The sequence below is a fragment of the Triturus cristatus genome, chromosome 5_1, assembly GCF_964204655.1.
Source record: "Triturus cristatus chromosome 5_1, aTriCri1.1, whole genome shotgun sequence".
Classification (NCBI taxonomy): domain Eukaryota; kingdom Metazoa; phylum Chordata; class Amphibia; order Caudata; family Salamandridae; genus Triturus; species Triturus cristatus.
Window position 1 is genome coordinate 135,629,755 of NC_140587.1, and position 20,170 is coordinate 135,649,924.

The window sequence follows — 20,170 nt, forward strand, 5'->3', positions numbered from 1 at the left end:
ATTGTCCCGGTAGCGACTTCTTCCGAAGGGGCTGTAACGATGCTTGTTCTGATGGACTCCAGTAGGGTGCAATTGTCCCGGTAGTGCCTTCTTCCGGAGGGGCTGTAATGATGGTTGTTCTGTTTGACTCCAGTAGGGTGCAATTGTCCCGGTAGTGCCTTCTTCCGGAGGGGCTGTAATGGTGCTTGTTCTGTTGGACTCCAGTAGGGTGCAATTGTCCTGGTAGCGCCTTCTTCAGGAGGGGCTGTAATGGTGCTTGTTCTGTTGGACTCCAGTAGGCAGCAATTGTCCCGGTAGCGACTTCTTCAGGAGGGGCTGTAATGGTGCTTGTTCTGTTGGACTCCAGTAGGCAGCAATTGTCCCGGTAGCGACTTCTTCCGAAGGGGCTGTAATGATGGTTGTTCTGTTTGACTCCAGTAGGCTGCAATTGTCCTGGTAGCGCCTTCTTCCGAAGGGGCTGTAACGATGCTTGTTCTGTTTGACTCCAGTAGGGTGCAATTGTCCTGGTAGCGCCTTCTTCAGGAGGGGCTGTAATGGTGCTTGTTCTGTTGGACTCCAGTAGGCAGCAATTGTCCCGGTAGCGACTTCTTCCGAAGGGGCTGTAATGATGGTTGTTCTGTTTGACTCCAGTAGGCTGCAATTGTCCTGGTAGCGCCTTCTTCCGAAGGGGCTGTAACGATGCTTGTTCTGTTTGACTCCAGTAGGGTGCAATTGTCCTGGTAGCGCCTTCTTCAGGAGGGGCTGTAATGGTGCTTGTTCTGTTGGACTCCAGTAGGCTGCAATTGTCCCGGTAGCGACTTCTTCCGAAGGGGCTGTAATGATGGTTGTTCTGTTTGACTCCAGTAGGCTGCAATTGTCCCGGTAGCGACTTCTTCCGAAGGGGCTGTAATGGTGCTTGTTCTGTTGGACTCCAGTAGGCTGCAATTGTCCTGGTAGCGCCTTCTTCCGGAGGGGCTGTAATGGTGCTTGTTCTGTTGGACTCCAGTAGGCTGCAATTGTCCTGGTAGCGCCTTCTTCCGGAGGGGCTGTAATGGTGCTTGTTCTGTTGGACTCCAGTAGGCTGCAATTGTCCCGGTAGCGCCTTCTTCCGAAGGGGCTGTAATGGTGCTTGTTCTGTTGGACTCCAGTAGGCTGCATTTGTCCCGGTAGGGCCTTCTTCCCAAGGGGCTGTAATGGTGCCTGTAAAGGTTTCTTCAAATGTGCTGGAATAGTGCTTCTTTTTAATTGTGTGGTAATGGCGCTTCTTGAGTTATCTTCTGACGGGCAGCAATGGCGCTTCTTTGGGCGCCCTGCAATGGGCTGTAATGGTTCTTGTTGACCCTTCCTTTGTGGGCTGCACGTGGTGGTCTTGGGTTTCCCATGCATTGTCAGTAGCATTGTTTATTGGTTCTCTATCCGATGGGCTGTATGTGACTGTCTCCCAGGGGGATGTCACAATACTTCTCTCATCCCTATGCCTTATTTTGGAAATGTCTGATGCGCTCCCGGCCTGGGCTGACTCTCTTCTCTTGTGTTATTTCAGATGAACGAGACCGAGTGCAGAAGAAAACATTCACAAAATGGGTCAACAAACACCTGATCAAGGTAAGACTCTGAGTGAGAGCGCTCTTGGGTGGGTGGGAGTCGTTTTAAATTCTTCCATGTTACATTTTAAGTTCTCCTGCCACAAAGAAGCCACAGTTCCATGTCCTTTACTTCAGCTTCCATTGGTCTGTTATTGTGCCATTCACATTTTTCTTCCACCACTACAGCATGGGACAGCCCACGTCTGCCGTAGGCTACCTTCACCTTGAGTGACACCATTCTGTTATTTCACAAAGAAGACATCCGCAAAGTAGTTCCCTTCAGTGCCAGTGGCTACCATGGCAATGTGCGCTTTTTGAGACCAGAAAATCTCTACTTTTAACCAATGTCATCTTTTATGTTGGCGAGTGCCTGGCAGCTCCCCGTATGCCCGTACCTGCCCCCAACTATTCAATTTTACATACACCACAACAAAGCCAGCATGGACAAACCAGAATCTAGAAGCCAACGTCAGACTTTTTGGCTATTGCCATTGCTTGTTACTTTATTGGGCGACAGGTTGAGTATCGGTGAGCTACTATGCCTTGGTATGTGGCACTTTGTAGGCATTTTTGGGAGGCACAGGATATTACTGAATATTTTCTAACATTTTTTATCTCTGTGACAAATTGTGCAGCTTTTAACTGCATTATGGAGGGCCGCCCACCTGCTGGGCATTTCATGGGGTTTTATGGTAGAAAACCTTAGCAAAAATGCTCAAGAAATGTCAAGTACTATGTGCCTTACCGTTTCATATCTAAAGAAATGTTTGTCTGGAAACTCATGATTTAGTTTCTTTTTATTGAAATTTTTAGAATTCCGTTTCTTACGGGTAATTTCATTGATTTTACTATTTGGGGTGGTGGGCGCTTGCTGAGCAATATATTTGGTTGTTCACTTCCCCGATGCTCTTGAGGGGAGATATGCTCCGTTACTAGCCATTACATTAGCCTTTCTGAGGGGTGCCCTAGAACTAGGCATTTCATTAACATGTTTTTGGGGCACGTGTCAGTACCCACTCCGTTTGGCGATTCCACAGTAAAGGGCACGTGATTACCACTTTTGGAGATGACCCAGCACTGGCCCTTTCATTTCATTTTGTAGGAGGGACCCCCAGTACTTGCATTTTCCGGACATTGTGTGCCCTTCAGAAGTTTGGCTCGCGCAGGCTGTTAATACAATCAAGTTGTCTGCTGTGAGTCAGGCTGGAAGGACGCCCTGCCGCGCCCTTCCGCGTGGCGGGAGATGAGAGGCGACGGCCCACGCCATGGCACGCGGGGCGCGTTCTCTGCGCGTCCCCGCACGTCTGAGGAAATGCATCCGTCACGCTCTGCCCTTTATTCGGAGGATCCCAGACTAGCATCTTCTGTCTTGGTTGGGGGGAGTGTCTGCCGAGGGTGCCAGGCCACATCTGAAGGATCCTTGTAGCTGCGAAAGCACCGAGGGGCATTAGAGACACAGGGCACGGAGGCTCCCCTATGGATGCAGGGCACAGCAGGGCATTACAGAGAGTCTGCTGTAGGGACATGGCAAGGTAGAGCATTGTAGGCACGGAGTCTATTATTGAGCCCCCACGTGCACACAGGGCACAGTTGGGCATTGCAGAGTGTATGCACTATAAATGCAGGGCACAGCTGGGCACTGCAGTGGTTCTGCCGGATAACCATGGCAAAGAGGAGTTAAAAGGGTCTCCATCCTTTTCTGTACTGAGAGCTACTCATGTCCAATGAAATGCATTGAGAGCTGCTAATATTATTTTTGTATAATCTCAATTTTGTTATATGTATATTAATTCAAGCAAGCAAAAGCTTTCTAATTTAATAAACTGGGCTGCACACAGGTGAGCTACTCAGAGGTAGCTGCAGAGCTACAGTAGCTCACGAGCTACTGGTTGGAGAACATAGATGCAGGGAACAGCTGGGCACAGCAGCCTTTATAGACTGCAGATGCAGGACACACCTGCGCATTGCAGAGTTTATGCACTGCAAATACAGGGCATACCTGGTCTTAGCAGTGATTATACACTGCAAATGCAGGGCACATCTGGGAATAGCAGAGTGAATACAGTGTCGTTACAGGGCGTAGCTGGAGCTGGGCTTTGCAGAGTTTATGCACTGCAGATGCAGGGCACAGCTGGGCATTGCAGAGTAGGCACAGCTGAGCATTGCAGAGGCTCTCCTGTAGATGCAGGGCACAGCTGGGCACTGCACAGAGTACGCTGTGCACGCAAGGCATGTCAGGGCATTGCATACATTTCACTGCAGATACCCTGCAGCTCGTGACGTTATAGAGCACAAGATACTTGAGGATGACGGTGAGAAAATATAAAGTGGGCTAAAGACAGACCGGCTTTTTGGCACTGTATGCAGTCAATGAAAGATCGTGAAAGACACAACATTAGCATACCACCTGGATCATCGTGGCACTATTGAGAGTAAGTGACTGATCACAGTACACAGCTGTCCACAAGGATGGCCCAAGGATCCCCAAAGGTTAGTTCCTTAAACCTAGGTTCAGACTGCTGCCCTTGGAACGAGGAATGCAGAGCTCAGGCCTGGGCCCTGCGTAGAGGCGCGGCAGAGCCAGAGGGCGAGTGCCAGCTTGTGAATGGATGCACTGGTGTTTTCACCAAGGGCCTCCCAGCCCCTGTTCACAGATGGCAAGGACCTCTCCTCACTCAAGAGAGATGTTCCTGATGTTGGCTCGAGTTGTGCTCCCAGTCCAGAGCTCTGAGGTCTGAAACCCTCAAGCTGCTGCATGTTCCCCGCATACTTAAAGCCGGACGAGGCGGTCGCTCCTTCACATATCTGGCTTCCAAACTGTGGAACACATTGCCGCCCAGTCTGTGCTGCAGCCCTTCAGAATCGCTTTTTAGACTCAATCTCAAAACCTTTTTGTTTGATACCTCTCTTATAGCTATGTAATCTTTTGTTCCCCCTTCACTTTTGTGTGCTTTCCGCTAGCGCCGAGACACCACCTCGAAGGTAGCTGTACGCTATATAAATTCCACAAAATTGAAAAATGAAAAATTGTGTCTGCAGCCGGAGCGATGGACTGTGCAACGAGCATAGCCCAAGTCTCTTCTGGAGGACCTGAGAGGAGGGAAGGGTGCGAGCAGAGGGGAGACGGCTGTATTTATAATGATGTGCTTTTAAGGCTGATGATGTAGTTATTGGTGTGATCTTTCTTTACCACTTCTGTTTCAACAATGTTTTTTTTTTAACTTATTGTTTCACTAGTGTGTATTATATATCTGTGTTAACTATGGTTGCATGTTATTGTTACTTTTTAATTAACTATTCTATATCATGAACGTGCGATGATACGTGAAAAACAATGCTATAGAAAGTAACGGTATGATGTAGGACTACTTAGGGAGGTAGGAGCATGTTCATGAGCTCTTGTGTCCTGTGGTAGGTGGCTGTATCCTGGAAAAGTTATTGTATCCCATGGGAGAGAGCGAGAGGCTCAATGAGCTCTTGAATCGTACGGGAGGTAGCATCGGGCGGGATGAGCTTTTGAATCGTACGAGAGGAAGCGTTGAGCGGGATGAGCTCTTGAATTGTATGGGAGGTAGCGTTGGGGGTATGAGCTCTTGAATCGTATGGGAGGTAGACATGGGCGGGATAAGCTCTTGAATTGTATGGAAGGTAGCGTTGAGCGCGGTGAGCTCTTGAATCGTATCGGAAGTAGCGTCAGACGGGATGAGCTCTTGAATCGCATGGGAGGTAGTGTTCGGCAGGATGAGCTCTTGAATCGTATGTGAGGTAGTGTTGGGCAGGATGAGCTTTTGAATCGTATGGGAGGTAGTGTTGGGCAGGATGAGCTCTTGAATTGTATGGGAGGTAGTGTTGGGCAGGATGAGCTCTTGAATCGTATGGGAGGTAGCGTCGGGCGGGATGAGCTCTTGAATCGCATGGGAGGTAGTGTTGGGCGGGATGAGCTCTTGAATCGAATGGGAGGTAGCATCGGGCTGGGTGAGCTCTTGAATCGTTTCGGAGGTAGCATATGGCTGGATGAGCTCTTGAATCGTATGGGAGGTAGCGTTGGGCGGGATGAACTCTTAAACTGTATGAGAGGTAGTGAGAGGCTGGATGAGCTCTTGAATCATATGAGAGGTAGCGACCGGCTGCATAAATACTGGAGTCCTATAGTACACAAAAGAGGTGGGTGCACTGGAGAAGTTCTTGAATGTGCCTCCAGGCGGCAGGACATTGTATCCTCTGTGGGGCTCCCAGGTGTGTGCTTCCTCCTGCCGATAGGTGTCCAGAGTCCCCTGTAAATGCCTTCCCCTTGGTTCCATGCCTTTGTGTGAATGTCGTCAAGTGATCACTTGCTTCAATCCTAGCATGCTGCCACAAGACAGTTTGTATAAATCCGAGCATGATGTTGCCTGCCACCTTTGTATCATTCCTAGTACACTGCTGACAGGCACCTTTGCATCAATCCTAGCACATTGCCGACAGGCACCTTTGTATCATTCCTAGTACACTGCTGACAGGCACCTTTGCATCAATCCTAGCGCACTGCCGGCAGGCACCATTGTATCCATCCTAGCGCACTGCTGACAGGCACCTTTGTATCAATCCTAGCGCACTGCCGGCAGGCACCATTGTATCAATCCTAGCACACTGCTGCTGGGCACCTTCGTATTAATCCTAGGGGACTGCCGACAGGCACCTTTAATTCAATCCTTACACACTCCTGCCAGGCACCTTTGCATCAACCCTAAGATACTGCCACACAACAGCTTGTATCAATCCTGGCCTACTGTCACTTGGCAGCATTGCATCAATCCTAGCCCACTGCCACCTAGACATTTTGTATAAATCCTAGTATGCTGCTATACGTGTCTGTATCAACCCTACCACACAGCCACCTGGCACTCTTGTACCAATCGTGGATCGTTATCACCTGACACCTTAGGGAGGTAGGAGCATGTTCATGAGCTCTTGTGTCCTGTGGGAGGTGGCTGTATCCTGGAAAAGTTATTGTATCCCATGGGAGAGAGCGAGAGGCTCAATGAGCTCTTGAATCGTACGGGAGGTAGCATCGGGCGGGATGAGCTTTTGAATCGTACGAGAGGAAGCGTTGAGCGGGATGAGCTCTTGAATTGTATGGGAGGTAGCGTTGGGGGGATGAGCTCTTGAATCGTATGGGAGGTAGACATGGGCGGGATAAGCTCTTGAATTGTATGGAAGGTAGCGTTGAGCGCGGTGAGCTCTTGAATCGTATCGGAAGTAGCGTCAGACGGGATGAGCTCTTGAATCGCATGGGAGGTAGTGTTCGGCAGGATGAGCTCTTGAATCGTATGGGAGGTAGTGTTGGGCAGGATGAGCTTTTGAATCGTATGGGAGGTAGTGTTGGGCAGGATGAGCTCTTGAATTGTATGGGAGGTAGTGTTGGGCAGGATGAGCTCTTGAATCGTATGGGAGGTAGCGTCGGGCGGGATGAGCTCTTGAATCGCATGGGAGGTAGTGTTGGGCGGGATGAGCTCTTGAATCGTATGGGAGGTAGCGTCAGGCGGGATGAGCTCTTGAATCGAATGGGAGGTAGCATCGGGCTGGGTGAGCTCTTGAATCGTTTCGGAGGTAGCATATGGCTGGATGAGCTCTTGAATCGTATGGGAGGTAGCGTTGGGCGGGATGAACTCTTAAACTGTATGAGAGGTAGTGAGAGGCTGGATGAGCTCTTGAATCATATGAGAGGTAGCGACCGGCTGCATAAATACTGGAGTCCTATAGTACACAAAAGAGGTGGGTGCACTGGAGAAGTTCTTGAATGTGCCTCCAGGCGGCAGGACATTGTATCCTCTGTGGGGCTCCCAGGTGTGTGCTTCCTCCTGCCGATAGGTGTCCAGAGACCCCTGTAAATGCCTTCCCCTTGGTTCCATGCCTTTGTGTGAATGTCGTCAAGTGATCACTTGCTTCAATCCTAGCATGCTGCCACAAGACAGTTTGTATAAATCCGAGCATGATGTTGCCTGCCACCTTTGTATCATTCCTAGTACACTGCTGACAGGCACCTTTGCATCAATCCTAGCACATTGCCGACAGGCACCTTTGTATCATTCCTAGTACACTGCTGACAGGCACCTTTGCATCAATCCTAGCGCACTGCCGGCAGGCACCATTGTATCAATCCTAGCGCACTGCTGACAGGCACCTTTGTATCAATCCTAGCGCACTGCCGGCAGGCACCATTGTATCAATCCTAGCACACTGCTGCTGGGCACCTTCGTATTAATCCTAGGGGACTGCCGACAGGCACCTTTAATTCAATCCTTACACACTCCTGCCAGGCACCTTTGCATCAACCCTAAGATACTGCCACACAACAGCTTGTATCAATCCTGGCCTACTGTCACTTGGCAGCATTGCATCAATCCTAGCCCACTGCCACCTAGACATTTTGTATAAATCCTAGTATGCTGCTATACGTGTCTGTATCAACCCTACCACACAGCCACCTGGCACTCTTGTACCAATCGTGGATCGTTATCACCTGACACCTTCCCACCAATCCCAGCATTTTGTCTCTCAACATCCTTTTATCAGTCCAAGCCTGCAGCCACAATACATGTTTGCATCAATCTTGATACCTTTGCATCCCGTGAACACAGATGTTACATCTCAGAAAGAGGGGGCAGGGCAGCATGTTTACAAATTAACTATTGGCGGTAGCTTCACAGGATGGAACCACAGTTGACCGAAAACCAGGTCTGAAAACAAAAAAGAATATTCTGGGAAAGCCTGTAGTGGCCTTGACTCCATGCATCCACACAATATTGTCTCACCGAGGGCTTTCAACGGAGACCAGTCTATTTGCCTTAAATGCAAATGAGTGAAGTGCGGTCTGCACAGTAGGCACATAGTTTGCACGAGGAGGGAGCTGAACAGTGGGGTTGCCATGTTATACATTGCACTGATGCTTGGTGCCAAACTGCCCGCGGGGCACACAAGATACCAAGCACCCTTTCTTTGAGATTGGCCTTTATGTGGCACCTCTCTTTCACTCGCCCCTTGTGCGGTGCCATCTTCCTGTTTACAGAGGGAGTTATCTCTTAAACTGATGCCCAGGGAGACATTCAGATGTACCCAATTTATTTAGTGTCATGAGGAAAATACCTCAAAAACGAAAAAAACAGAAACCTGTATAGAGAGGGATTTACCCAGGCTCTCAAAAAAGTAAGTGAATTGGGAATATAAGACCAGTGACCAGCCAATGACCAGCCACAAGATGGCGCTCTGTTATTTTTGCTGTGTAAGTCTAAAAAAATGCATTCTTTTATTTTGGGAAGATCCAGCTACAAAATGCAGCATATTTTATCCTCAAAATGCATTTAAGCTAAAATGACAATACATTTGTGAAAGATTTGTAACCATTGAAAAATATCCCATCATCAATAATCATTCAATCACCTCTCCTTGGAGGCAAATTTGCATCTGGTGCCCGGTGACCCTAGTCCAGTTGCACTCTAGTCACACTGAGTGTCCCTCTCGGAGGCCTGCCTGGTTCGACTAGCTGCCCTCACAGCTGCTGATGTCTTCTACCTGGCCTGTGGGGGTGACCTCTGTTGGGCTTCGAGTGGGACTCCCACAAACTCCTACCCCATTACATCTCCTAAGTGGGGCTTCCAGGAGAGTCTCGCTCTAGTGCTGATGAGCAGAGAGTGGGTGCAGCTGAAAGCTCATGTGGACTATTGCACCTTCCCCACTGGCAGAGGACCAACAGTTTAACCCCCTGCTTTGGGTCAGTCGGCCAGGAGATGTCGGTGTTTGGAGCAAGCACACCATCTCACTTTTCAAACAGCTTTAGTGTCAACCTTTGGTGCAAAAAGTGATGTTTTTCAGCTGCTTGTTGGCTTGCATTGGGCAAGTATAGTTTAAGAGGTAGAAAGTAGAGGAATCAACTTATGATTGGGAAATAACTGCAAAGATGAATCTCACACCAAAAGTGCCAGATAAGGCGTGGTTGTGTGGATATTTATGGTTTGGTTAGCCAGGACCAACCTACTTAGTTGGCTGATACAGTGTCGTTTGGGTGGGTTAGGCTCCATTGGTTGGATGGTCTGAGTTCGCTGACAGCGGCCATCTTGATTGTTTGATTGGGGTTGTTTGGCTGGTTCAAGTTGTTTGATTGGGGTTGTTTGGCTGGCTGAAGTAAATTGTTGTGCTGCTTGATTTGGTTGGCTCTTTGAGAATGATTGGTTGGTTAGGACTAGTTTTCAGGCCAGGATATTTTGACTCCTTGGAATTAGTTTGGTCATCAGGATTGGCAGTAAAGGCTTTGTAGGTTTAGGGGGGGGCTTGGTTCAACAGGCTTGGTTACTTTGCTCTCCTGGCGACTAACAGACCACACAGTGGTTTTGCATTATGAATCCTTTTCTGGATTCACATGCAGTGCATTATTTTGCCATATAGTGATTGGGTCCGGAATGCTTTTTTTCATTTTATTTTTTGGTTGCGGGAGTTGTCGAACACCATTTGGTGGTATGCTGTGTTATGTTACTGCCATTTGTAGAGAGCAAATACACCGAACGGTTTCTTTGCGCTAAGGTAACACAGTCCAAGAGTCTGCTCAAGAATTTGTTGTAAGCTTATTTAAAAAGCCATGTTGTCTGAATTTAATGTAGTTGGGAGTCATCCTAATTTCCAGGGGCATGAAGTTCCAGATCTGGGGAGCTATAACTTATAATCTTGAGCCACTTGTCCTTTTCTTTTTAAATTGGGGGTTTGATCGATAGTACAAATGGGCAGATCAGAGAGTTCGATTATGGATGTATTTTTGAATTCGAGTTTTTATGAAGGCTGGGCTTTTCATATTGAGGGATTTAAATATAATGCATCTTGTTTTGAAGATGGACCTCTGTTCAACCGGAAGCCAATGGAGTTTTCTCATCACAGGGGAGATGTGACATTGTCTGGGAAGTTGGAAAATCAGCAAGGCTGCCTAGTTCTGGGCAATTTGAAGCCTGCAAGTGAGGCATGTAGGGAGATCCAGGTAGAAAGAGTTAGCATAATCTATTCCCAATTTGAGCCTGGAGATTATAACTTGGACCAGTGCCAGCACAATAAGGAGTTTCCCTCTTTTCTTAATTCCGCAGGGTTGTAGGAAACAGGAGGAGATTACAGTTCCAAGTTGTAGTTTCAGGGAGAGTTCTTCGTCAATAAGGACCGGACCGCAAGACTCTTACCACTTCTTGGGTGGGGCGCACTCATCGCTGTAGGCAAGAATGAGGGGCTCCAAAGGTCAAGCTTGTTTTTGGTGAGGACTATCTCTGTTTTATCAGAGTTCAATTTTAATTGGTTGCTGTTCAACCATTCATGAATGAACAGCATCATGTTTTGAAAGACTTTCTTAGATTCCGGGGAATTATCAATTTTTCCACCGCTGGGTCTGGAAGCACAATGGAGGAGTTCTGAATGTTTTTTGAGAAAATGTAAGATGTTTTAAAGAAATTCGTCCAAATCGTCAAAGACCATGAAAAGGACAACAAGAGAGAATGGAACCCTTCTCTTTTCTCCCCACAGGGGACTACATGGTCGGAAAATGAAAGCAGAGAGGAGTCATGGAAAACACCCCCTTCAAATTCTGCCACAGCTGTTAACCTAGAGAGACCCCCACAAAGTCTTCAACCTTTGTCTTCTAAAAGATCGCAGGGATGAGGACTGCGAGGCCTGTGCTGCGTTTGTACCCAAGACTCTTAAGGTACGTCGACAACAGAGGCTAGAGCACTATACTACGGCCAGCACTCAGAGAATGCAGATTTTGCTGAAGGACTTTGGTCTATCCAGTTACGACGAAGAAAGCATTCAGGAAGCTGAGACAGCTCGCGGAGAAGAATGAGATGCCGAGAGCTACACGGACCAAGCTGAAAAAAGAAAAGCAGTGAAAAATGTGGCGAAGGATGCCAAAAAGAAAAAGAACAAGGTAATTAAACTGCCAAATGGCTCAGATGCCAAGCCCTCGGACAATAAGTCCCACAAGGCAGCCTCATCTTCAAAGCACTCGCCGGCCAAAGTTCAGCAAAAACAAAAAGACCCACACGGACCTCGACCGAGGGATACCGATGGAGGCAGGATACCGTCAAAACCTTTGGCACAACCATCTGCTCGAGAGGGAGCGCGAGACCAGAACAAGGTTTCAGATATGGTTGACCTGTCAACGCCGAAAAAGAGGATGTTGCTGATGATAGACGCCAAATAAAAAGCACTTGAGGCCAAAATGGCCGCTCTCCTGCAAAGGAAAAAGTCATTCGACGAATCAGTGAAGGAATTCTGCCTTAGACGTCGACCAAGACAGAAGACAACCAGTCTGATTTGGAGGTCCCAGCAACACTAGAACCTCATGAAAAGGAGCAGGAAGAGTTCTAAGAACTCAAGAAGGTCTAAGACGCACAATATTGAGGCGCGTCCCCAGAGGATGGAGTGCATAACTAGCCTTTGAGACCATCTCCACCAGACGACCTATCCCTCTACAACAGCCTCATCAAAAGGGCTGCAGTGACATATGGGGCTCAGTTAGAGGAGGAAAAGGAAGATTCATGTTTCCTCCTTGAAACGCTTATGCCCCCTCACAAAGGGAATCTTTATCTACCCATGCTCTCTAGCATATTAGACCACGGGAAGTAGGCATTTCGGGAACCAGCCACTGCAAGGGCTGGAATGCCCAGAGTAGGAAAGAAATGCCAACTTTCTACTAAAGACCTTAGATGCTTCAAGAGGAACACTCCTGCGGACTCAATAATTGTAGCAACCACCAGGAAAAAAACACCCACAGGCCCACTTCCCAAAAAGGAAAGTAAAAGACTTGACTAGGTGGGAGTGAAAATGGAGAGGGAAGCAGAAACTCAGTGGAGGATTGCCAACTCGAACACCCTCTTCAACAGATACGGCCACCATTCAACACACATGCAAGACTGCACGTGTCCTTTGCAGGAATGGATCTGCAACAAATGGTTACAAGCCACCGGGAGTTGGGAGGATCTACTGGTTTTCACAGCAAAGGTAGAAAAAGAGATACTAAGGTGGAAATTAAGAAATGTGACCCTAGGGAGACCATTCAACACAAACTCCAGCGGTGGCCATTGCAATGGACGCATCCTACAAAGGTTGGGGAGCACACACCGGCAACCTGAAAGTACGGGGACCGTGGAACTGATGTGCTGAACCACATCAATTGTCTGGAAATGTATAGTTTTCCTAGCCTTGAGGGCTTTCCAATTACACATAACCAGACAAACTGTACTAATCCAAACTGACAAAACAACAACCATGTTTTATCTAAACAAACGGGGAGGCAAAAAATCGTTCCCCCTGAGCAAACTTGCCCAAGAAATATGGAGATGGGCGAGGCCAAGACAAATCACACTGCAAGCAGTCCACCTACCAGGAAAACAGAGCACGGAGGTGGACACACTAAGCAGGCAGGAAAGCACTTTTAAAGAAACGGAACTGAAACAAAACATTGGAGACATTTTTCAAGGTCCGGGGGAAGCCAAGAATAGCCCTGTTAGCAACAGCAAAAAACTCAAAATGCCAAAACTTCACCTCCAGGATCCCACACCACCAGTCAGAAGGGAATGCCATGACAATCAACTGGTCAGGAAGATTTGCATATACTGTTCCTCCTATTCCTTTCAATATCAAGGGTACTAGACCAGGCCAGACAACTAGGGACAAACCTCATCCTCGTTGCCCCACAATGGACCAGACAGACCTGGTACTAGGACCAACTCGAGATGTCCAGGGGACAGAAGACCACGATCAAAGCAGAACAAGATCTGCTGACACTGCAAGACGTGAGAGTGCATCACCCAGAGCCAGAAACACTCGGCCTAGCAGCCTGGCCAATGAAAATCTAGAAACCGGACATCCACCGCTTCTACCCAGGATGATGGAAATCCTAAGGGAAGCAAGGAAAGCAAGCACACGGAAATGTTGCGCTGTAAATTGGAGCAGATGCATTCAATGGTGCACAGAGTACAGGAAAATGGAGACAAGGACAGAAGGAACTGTATTACAATACCTGTCTCACCTGTTAGATAGCGAGCTAACCTATGCATCGTTAAAGGGACACCTGACAGCAATTACAGCCTACACCAGGGGTACTTCAGGTAACAGCTTCTTCACATCCCCGGTGGTGAAGAGAGTATCGGAAGTTTCTAAGTGTGGCACCACCAAGGTCAGTTCCAGCCCAACTGTGCAACTTAAACATTGTGCTAATGCAGTTAATGGCAGACCCTTTTGAACCTATGCACAAACTGATCTAAAGTCACTCACTCTTCAGACAGCCTTTCTGATTGCAATCCCATCGCTATGCAGAGGTAGCGGGCTTCAAGTGCAAACAATACAGGAACCATACCCACAAATACGCACGGACAAGGTGGTTCTCGGAACCAACTCATATTTTCTGCCCAAGTGGTGACTCACTTTCATGTCAACTAAAGCATACAGCTACCAACTTGCTTCAAAGAACCTAAAACATAGATTGAAAAAGACCTACACACGGATGTAAGGAAGACTTTAACGTACTACCGTAAAAAAACAAAAGAGTTTCGCAAAGGAAACCAGTGGTTTGTCTCTTTTGCCAAAGCAAACAAAGGCTCCCCAGTAACTAAAGAAACAATCTCAAGACGGATAGTAGAAAAGACACAAACGTGTTATTCCAGGGCGAGCAGGACACTGCCCACACGACCCAGAGCCCATTCGACTAGGAAAAAAAGTGCAACACTGGCGTTCTTAGCAAACATTCCCATTGACACAATATGCGCAGCAGCAACATGGGCAACACCACACACCTTTACAAAACGTTATTGTGTGGACATTCAAATGAGCAAGGAAGCAGAGGTGGGTATAACACCTGTTTGCTAACACTTCCACATTTCATCCCGTCCAACCCGAGGGAAACTATACCACTATATAAGCATGTGAATCCAGAAAAGGATTCATGTTGCAAAACTAAATGGTTACTTAGCAGTAGGTGTCGTTTTGCAGCTTGAAGAGTTCTCTGGATTCACATGTGACCCACCCGCCACCCCAGAAATGGGAGATGATGCAATCAGATGGAGAAAAAAAAAGGGGTACATCAGAAAACGAAAGAAAAAAGAATCTGAAGATAGTGACTGCGTACAGGAACTTCTGGGACACCGTCGGACGTCACACTGGGGAAGGACATACCAGCAAATGGTGGTCAACGATGCTCAGAAAAGAAAAAAAAACTATAATTCCGGACCCACCTAGATGGCAGAATAATTGACAGCATGTGAATCAGGAAATCTCTTCAGACTTCAAATGTACTCCTACTGGCAAATAACTATATCATACCTGATAAAAAGCATGAGCTCCACCTACGATCCCTAGAATGTTCATAGATGTCCATAAAAGACATTTCAATTTCTGGTATCTTCCGTCCCGCCCCACCTCTACCCCTGTCGTCCCTGTGCAGCTTTTCACGCTTCAGCAACCGGACCTGTTCCAACATGTTTCTTTCTGACAAGACACCATAGGAATGTCTAAAGGAAACATCACAGGTTCTTGTGGGGCGTGGCCAGAAGAAAAAGTCCTCGGCACCTATCCAACTAATGTGATAAAGCATCTGTGCTCTATACCGAGCTCTAGGAATATGAGATGGCAGCATAGGTGTGGATTAGGGCACGATGAAATTTAAATTTTGACTCCTAAGTTTGCAATTTGAACATTCTGAAAAAGTTGCAAAGTTCCTTAAACTTCACAAATCTTTGCCTGCAGGTGATAAGTCTTGAAAATAAAGTTTGTGCAAAGAATAGTATTGCAAAACAATTGTTGCAGGGGAATTTTCTCACTTAAAATGGATTTTTCCTAGGATGTTTTTCCACCAAAATGTATGTATGTTGGATTTTTAAATCGCATTTTATTTTTATTTTATCGCGATTTTTGCAACAGTTGCAAAGTTTTGAAATAAACGTAATGATATTTGCAGAGAAAAGCTGTGCACATGTGGATCCCTAAAAAATTGAAGAATATAAAGATGAACTAAGATAACCGAAGAAGTGAAAGAAAACTCCAAACCGAGAACGTTAAGGGAAGAGACCTATTTCTTTTTCCTCTGGTCAGGAATTTGTCTGGTTCAGATACATACAATTGTCACCATCCACAAAGACCTATTTGTTTGTAAGTCGTAGGTAACAAACTTAACAACAAGTGCATAAGCTATCCCGTTGACCTTTTTCCTGTTAAGGAAAATGGTCACTTTAGTCCTACACATTACATTACATCACATTTACTACACCTGTCTTCATCCACATTCCCCTCTACCCGATCAGCCGATTGGTTCCTAGGTTGAAGGAAAGAAAAGACAGAGGTTAATGCCCCCCCCCTCCCAATGTAAGGGTACAAGGAGACCCTTTTGGGTCCTTCGCTGTCGTTGTCTGATCTGTCCAGTGCTGCGTAGTCCCGCAGAAGACTGGATCATCTTCCTGCAGGCCATGCTTGACGTCTCCTTCCCTACTACCAGGCGGTTTCTGGAAAATAGAACATCTTTAAAGCAGCACAGGGCCTCCAGCAGTCCTGGAGGTCTCAGAGTGTGTGTGTCCCTGGGAACAGACCATACATTACCGAGTCAGGTGTGGTGCATGGTGTTGGTATGCAGGCCCTAAGCTCCGTGCTTAGGGCCTTCAGCAGGCCCTGCATGTAAGCGCATTCCCAGAAGAGAGTATAGGAGCTGTGGTGCATCCTCTCGGACAGGACTTGTATCGATTGAGCCCTCTTGCGTGCACGAAGGCTCTCACTGGCAGACCTCCTTCGATGGCCATCCAAGAGATGTCCTTGGGGTGGTTGGAGGCGACGTTTTCCCACACTTGGTCTGTGGTAGCAGACGGGAGGGTGCATATCGGTTCAATGGCGTCTCTCGCACGGCTATGCCTTGGACGTTCTTCTGAGTCCACGGGTTGGGGGCGGAAGAGACTGGTTTCCGGCTGGAAAGGCTGGTCCAGGGACCGGTCGCGCTGAATGCGCCTGTCTTCGTCTCACCTACTCAGTGGAAGGGTATGATCTGAATTAGAAATGAAAAGCGTCTTCGTGGAAAAGATGTTTAACCATAAAGGGCTTTCGAGGTGCATTCTGTCATCTGTAAGGATGTCAGTACAAACTGGTGGAGATCTGTTGATGTTTCCTATTGTAGACTATATTTGCATTTTGCTGTTTACTTGACGTTTTTATTAGCTATTGATTATTTCTAAATTACTTCTTGTCTTAATGGCTGTTTATAGCGTAAATGTTTAATTTACAAAAAAGGTCAAGGAGCGAGATTTCAGAGGAGAGTGGGCTTCACTGGCAGGACCTGCCCCCAGGCATCCCTGGGACTCCGTAAGAGGCCGGTGCCTCTGCTGTGCGGCAGCTTCATGGTCCCCGATAGTCAACATCAAGTCTAAGACCAGGCCCTGCACAGTCCCGTCAGGCAGACCGAAGTTCTTCTGAGCAGCAAGCAGGGACGGGGCGGGGCTTCGGTTGTTCGCATGTCAAGCAGGGCCCATGTGGCGGAGGCCTGTTCAGCATTAAAACCACCAGATGTCCAACGTGAAAAAATAAGGGGAAGACAACAAATTAAGGTCTTCCTTATAGGGGAGAATTAGGGTCTAAAAATTCAGAAATTGGAAGCCGGAAATGAGCGAGTCGCTACCAGACAAGAGGCACGCGGGACCGGGGGGACATGTCCAGTCTCACAGCCACTTCCGCAGACTCTGACCTCATCATGAGAAAGATGGGAGCGGGAATGTGTGGGGATGCCCTGGGAGGATATAAATAGATCTTTCCAAATAAAAATGTGTTCTCTTGGGGAAACCGTGCGAGAAAGATTACAGTTTGGAAATAGGAAGGGCCTACAGCAGAGCGTGTGGACTCTCAAACACGGAGCCTGGAGTGCCAGTATCGGCCCATGACGGATGAAGGCTGTTATCAGAAGATATTTAGTACGGAGGCGTGACATTTGCAAACTTATGCTTTGCCAATGCGGCAGAGCTTTTAAAATGGTGCTTTTAAAATTAAACGGATTATTTGCAGGTTAGTGAAAAGTCTTATCAAAATATAGATATTTGTCTGCGGAGTTCTCTTGGAAAAAAAATTGTGGTAAAATAATCTTGTGAAAAAAATATATTTTTTTGTGGAAAATATTTACTGGGACAATTTTTTTTTGTTGAAAGAAGCCAAACTCTGTGACTTAGTGAAGTCTGTCATCTTCCTACACCTTTGAGGTCATGTCGCACTCCTGCAATGAGAAAAGGATGAAAGTCTGAAATCACAATTTCTTATTCAGCGTGTGCTGGGACAGTACTTGAAGGGGCCATGCGGTGAATGATGTCACAATAGATCTCAAAGCCCCAGATGACCTCATCGAACAGTCCTTCTAGAACCCCTGCTGTTGGGATTGTGACAGATGCGGGACAGGGAGAAGAGAAGCGCTCCTCCACGCTGGACGGCCCCTTTAAGAGTTTGGATTCTAAATGTGGCATGTCATGAGTGACCATGGCCTGGTGTCGGGAGAAAGTATTTAGCATCATAAAAGGTCCTGCTTACCACTTCGCAGAGCACTTGCTGTTATCTGTGAAATGTACTGTAAGGCGTCCTGACCTGGGAGTGAGGTTCATTCCTGTCTTGGCGTGAGCGCAAAACTACGCCCAGTGCAGAGTCCCCAACCATAAGAAATGACTGCACACGTGGATGGAATGAGGGCAATCTAGGTGCTGCATACCTGGAGCACGCACAGGCACGAGGCACCCCCTGCACCGAGCTGCAAATATGGGAACTGCGAAAATATGCAAGGCACGCAGAAGTGGCGCTGGCGTGCGTGCTGAGGTAGGTAGATTTAGGCCCAGATCTCTGACTGGGGGCGAGTGTTTGACATTGTTCTGCATTCTGTCCATCAATTGCTCTGTTTGCATTTGTCACCCCGAGTGGGATAGGGATGCCCAAATGTGGGTCCCGTGCTCTCCATGCCACTGGATTCAAGCTAGCCTGGTTGATGAGGGGTGATACCCCGAAACCAATCCTAGGATGCTTGTTTCCAGGCCAGGGAAGACCTGGTCTGGCCTGGCAGTTCGGGCTGGACTGTTCCCATGAGGAGCAGGGTGAAGTCTGATTTGCATATGGCTGGGTCCAAACTGGGGAGCAAAAAAAGGATGGATTCAGACCCAGGTCCCTTACTGAGGGTGAGTGTTTGACATTGTTCAACATTCCGTCCATCAATTGTTCTTTTTGCGTGTGGAGGTGGCCATACATGTGAGTGACTCCAGGGCAGCCATCGCCCGGGACATGCACGCAGTGAACATAAAGTATTAGATGGCAAGACCTAATTATCGGTGCTTGGCTTGCTAAACAAATGGTGCCTCATATAACGTCAACCAGAGTAGGATGACCCAAAACTCAGCAAGACTCCGAGGGCTGTTTACAAGTCTACTGCAAACAAGCAACAAAGCTCCTGGCAGGGTGTATACCGTACGCTGGAAGACGGACCATGAATATAAGCCTCAGAGTGGACGAGCCTGGGCGGCAACCAACCTAGTGGATGGTGACCCTAAAAAATACCATATAGGACCAGCAGCGCTGCTCAGAGGTGCCAGCTTAATGAATCCCACAAACTGCGCACTGCTATCTTGCAATCCTTTATCCATCGCACTTCTAAGCGCTGCATCCCATAACACAATAACGCAACGCAGTGATCATCATACACCGCATGGAAGCACTTCACACATAGGATCAAAAACAAAGACAACAACCTTCCAACCACACACCCAACACAGTCTACCATGCTCCTCACGTGGCCAAGGGCTTTAGTGCCCCCATAATGGTAGTAAGCGTTATAAAAATTTTAAAATGCTGACCTGAAGCGAGAAGGCCACTGCTGGAGGTGAGGCTCTTTATTGTTATGCAGACACCGCAATAAAGTGACCGCCAACCACCAACAGCACCTGCAACTCTCATGTTGATAGTAGAACCCTCGTGCCTTCACATTCTACAGAATACGCGGACGGGCACAATATAGCGCACCCCTTTAACAGTGAAATTATGAAACAAAACACGGCAACAAATACAAAGGCCAATGGTGGTGACGGACTCCGCCTCTAGGTGGAAGATCCCGCTATATATAGCCGCTAATCCCAAATATTGACAGAGCCCACCTAACCCTGAACAGATAAAGGGAACACGGCTCAGGGAGAATTTGGTTTGCCTAGAATCACACAATGTAATGAAGTGCACACAACACCCTAACCATTAGGTCACTGCCCCATCTCTTCCATCACTTTGTACCTTGGTCAACTGAGCCACAGAAACACATCCGTGGAGGAAATGTCTTCACGCGGCACTACACTCCTGGCAGAGCCCCACGAGATGGTGTCTAGGGTTGTCTTGGAGCCCATTTCTGTGCTGTTATCTTCATTTCTTCTTCCTAGAAGCATCTCTCGTGTTCTCGTGCCAAGCTGTCAAGCGCCGGCCTTTGTTCCTATCTCAAGGCGCAGACTTGCAAAGCCGCAGCAGCGCGCGCTGCTCGAGGACTTCCGCTTTGTAAACAAGAGTTTTGCCATGGAGATGCTGCACAGAAGCACTCGTGTGCCTGACTCACAAGACCGCGA

General features: G+C 47.7%; 1 protein-coding gene across 9 annotated transcripts in view; it reads left to right on the top strand.

Annotated features, from left to right (window-relative positions):
- Positions 1-20,170, top strand: part of PLEC (plectin) — a 404,008-nt gene that overhangs the window by 204,984 nt on the left and 178,854 nt on the right. For all 9 annotated transcript variants that reach the window (XM_085604582.1, XM_085604583.1, XM_085604587.1 and 6 more), the window contains exon 2: positions 1,523-1,584. In XM_085604582.1, the coding sequence (XP_085460708.1) occupies positions 1,523-1,584 (62 nt within the window). The remainder of the gene's footprint in view (positions 1-1,522; positions 1,585-20,170) is intronic.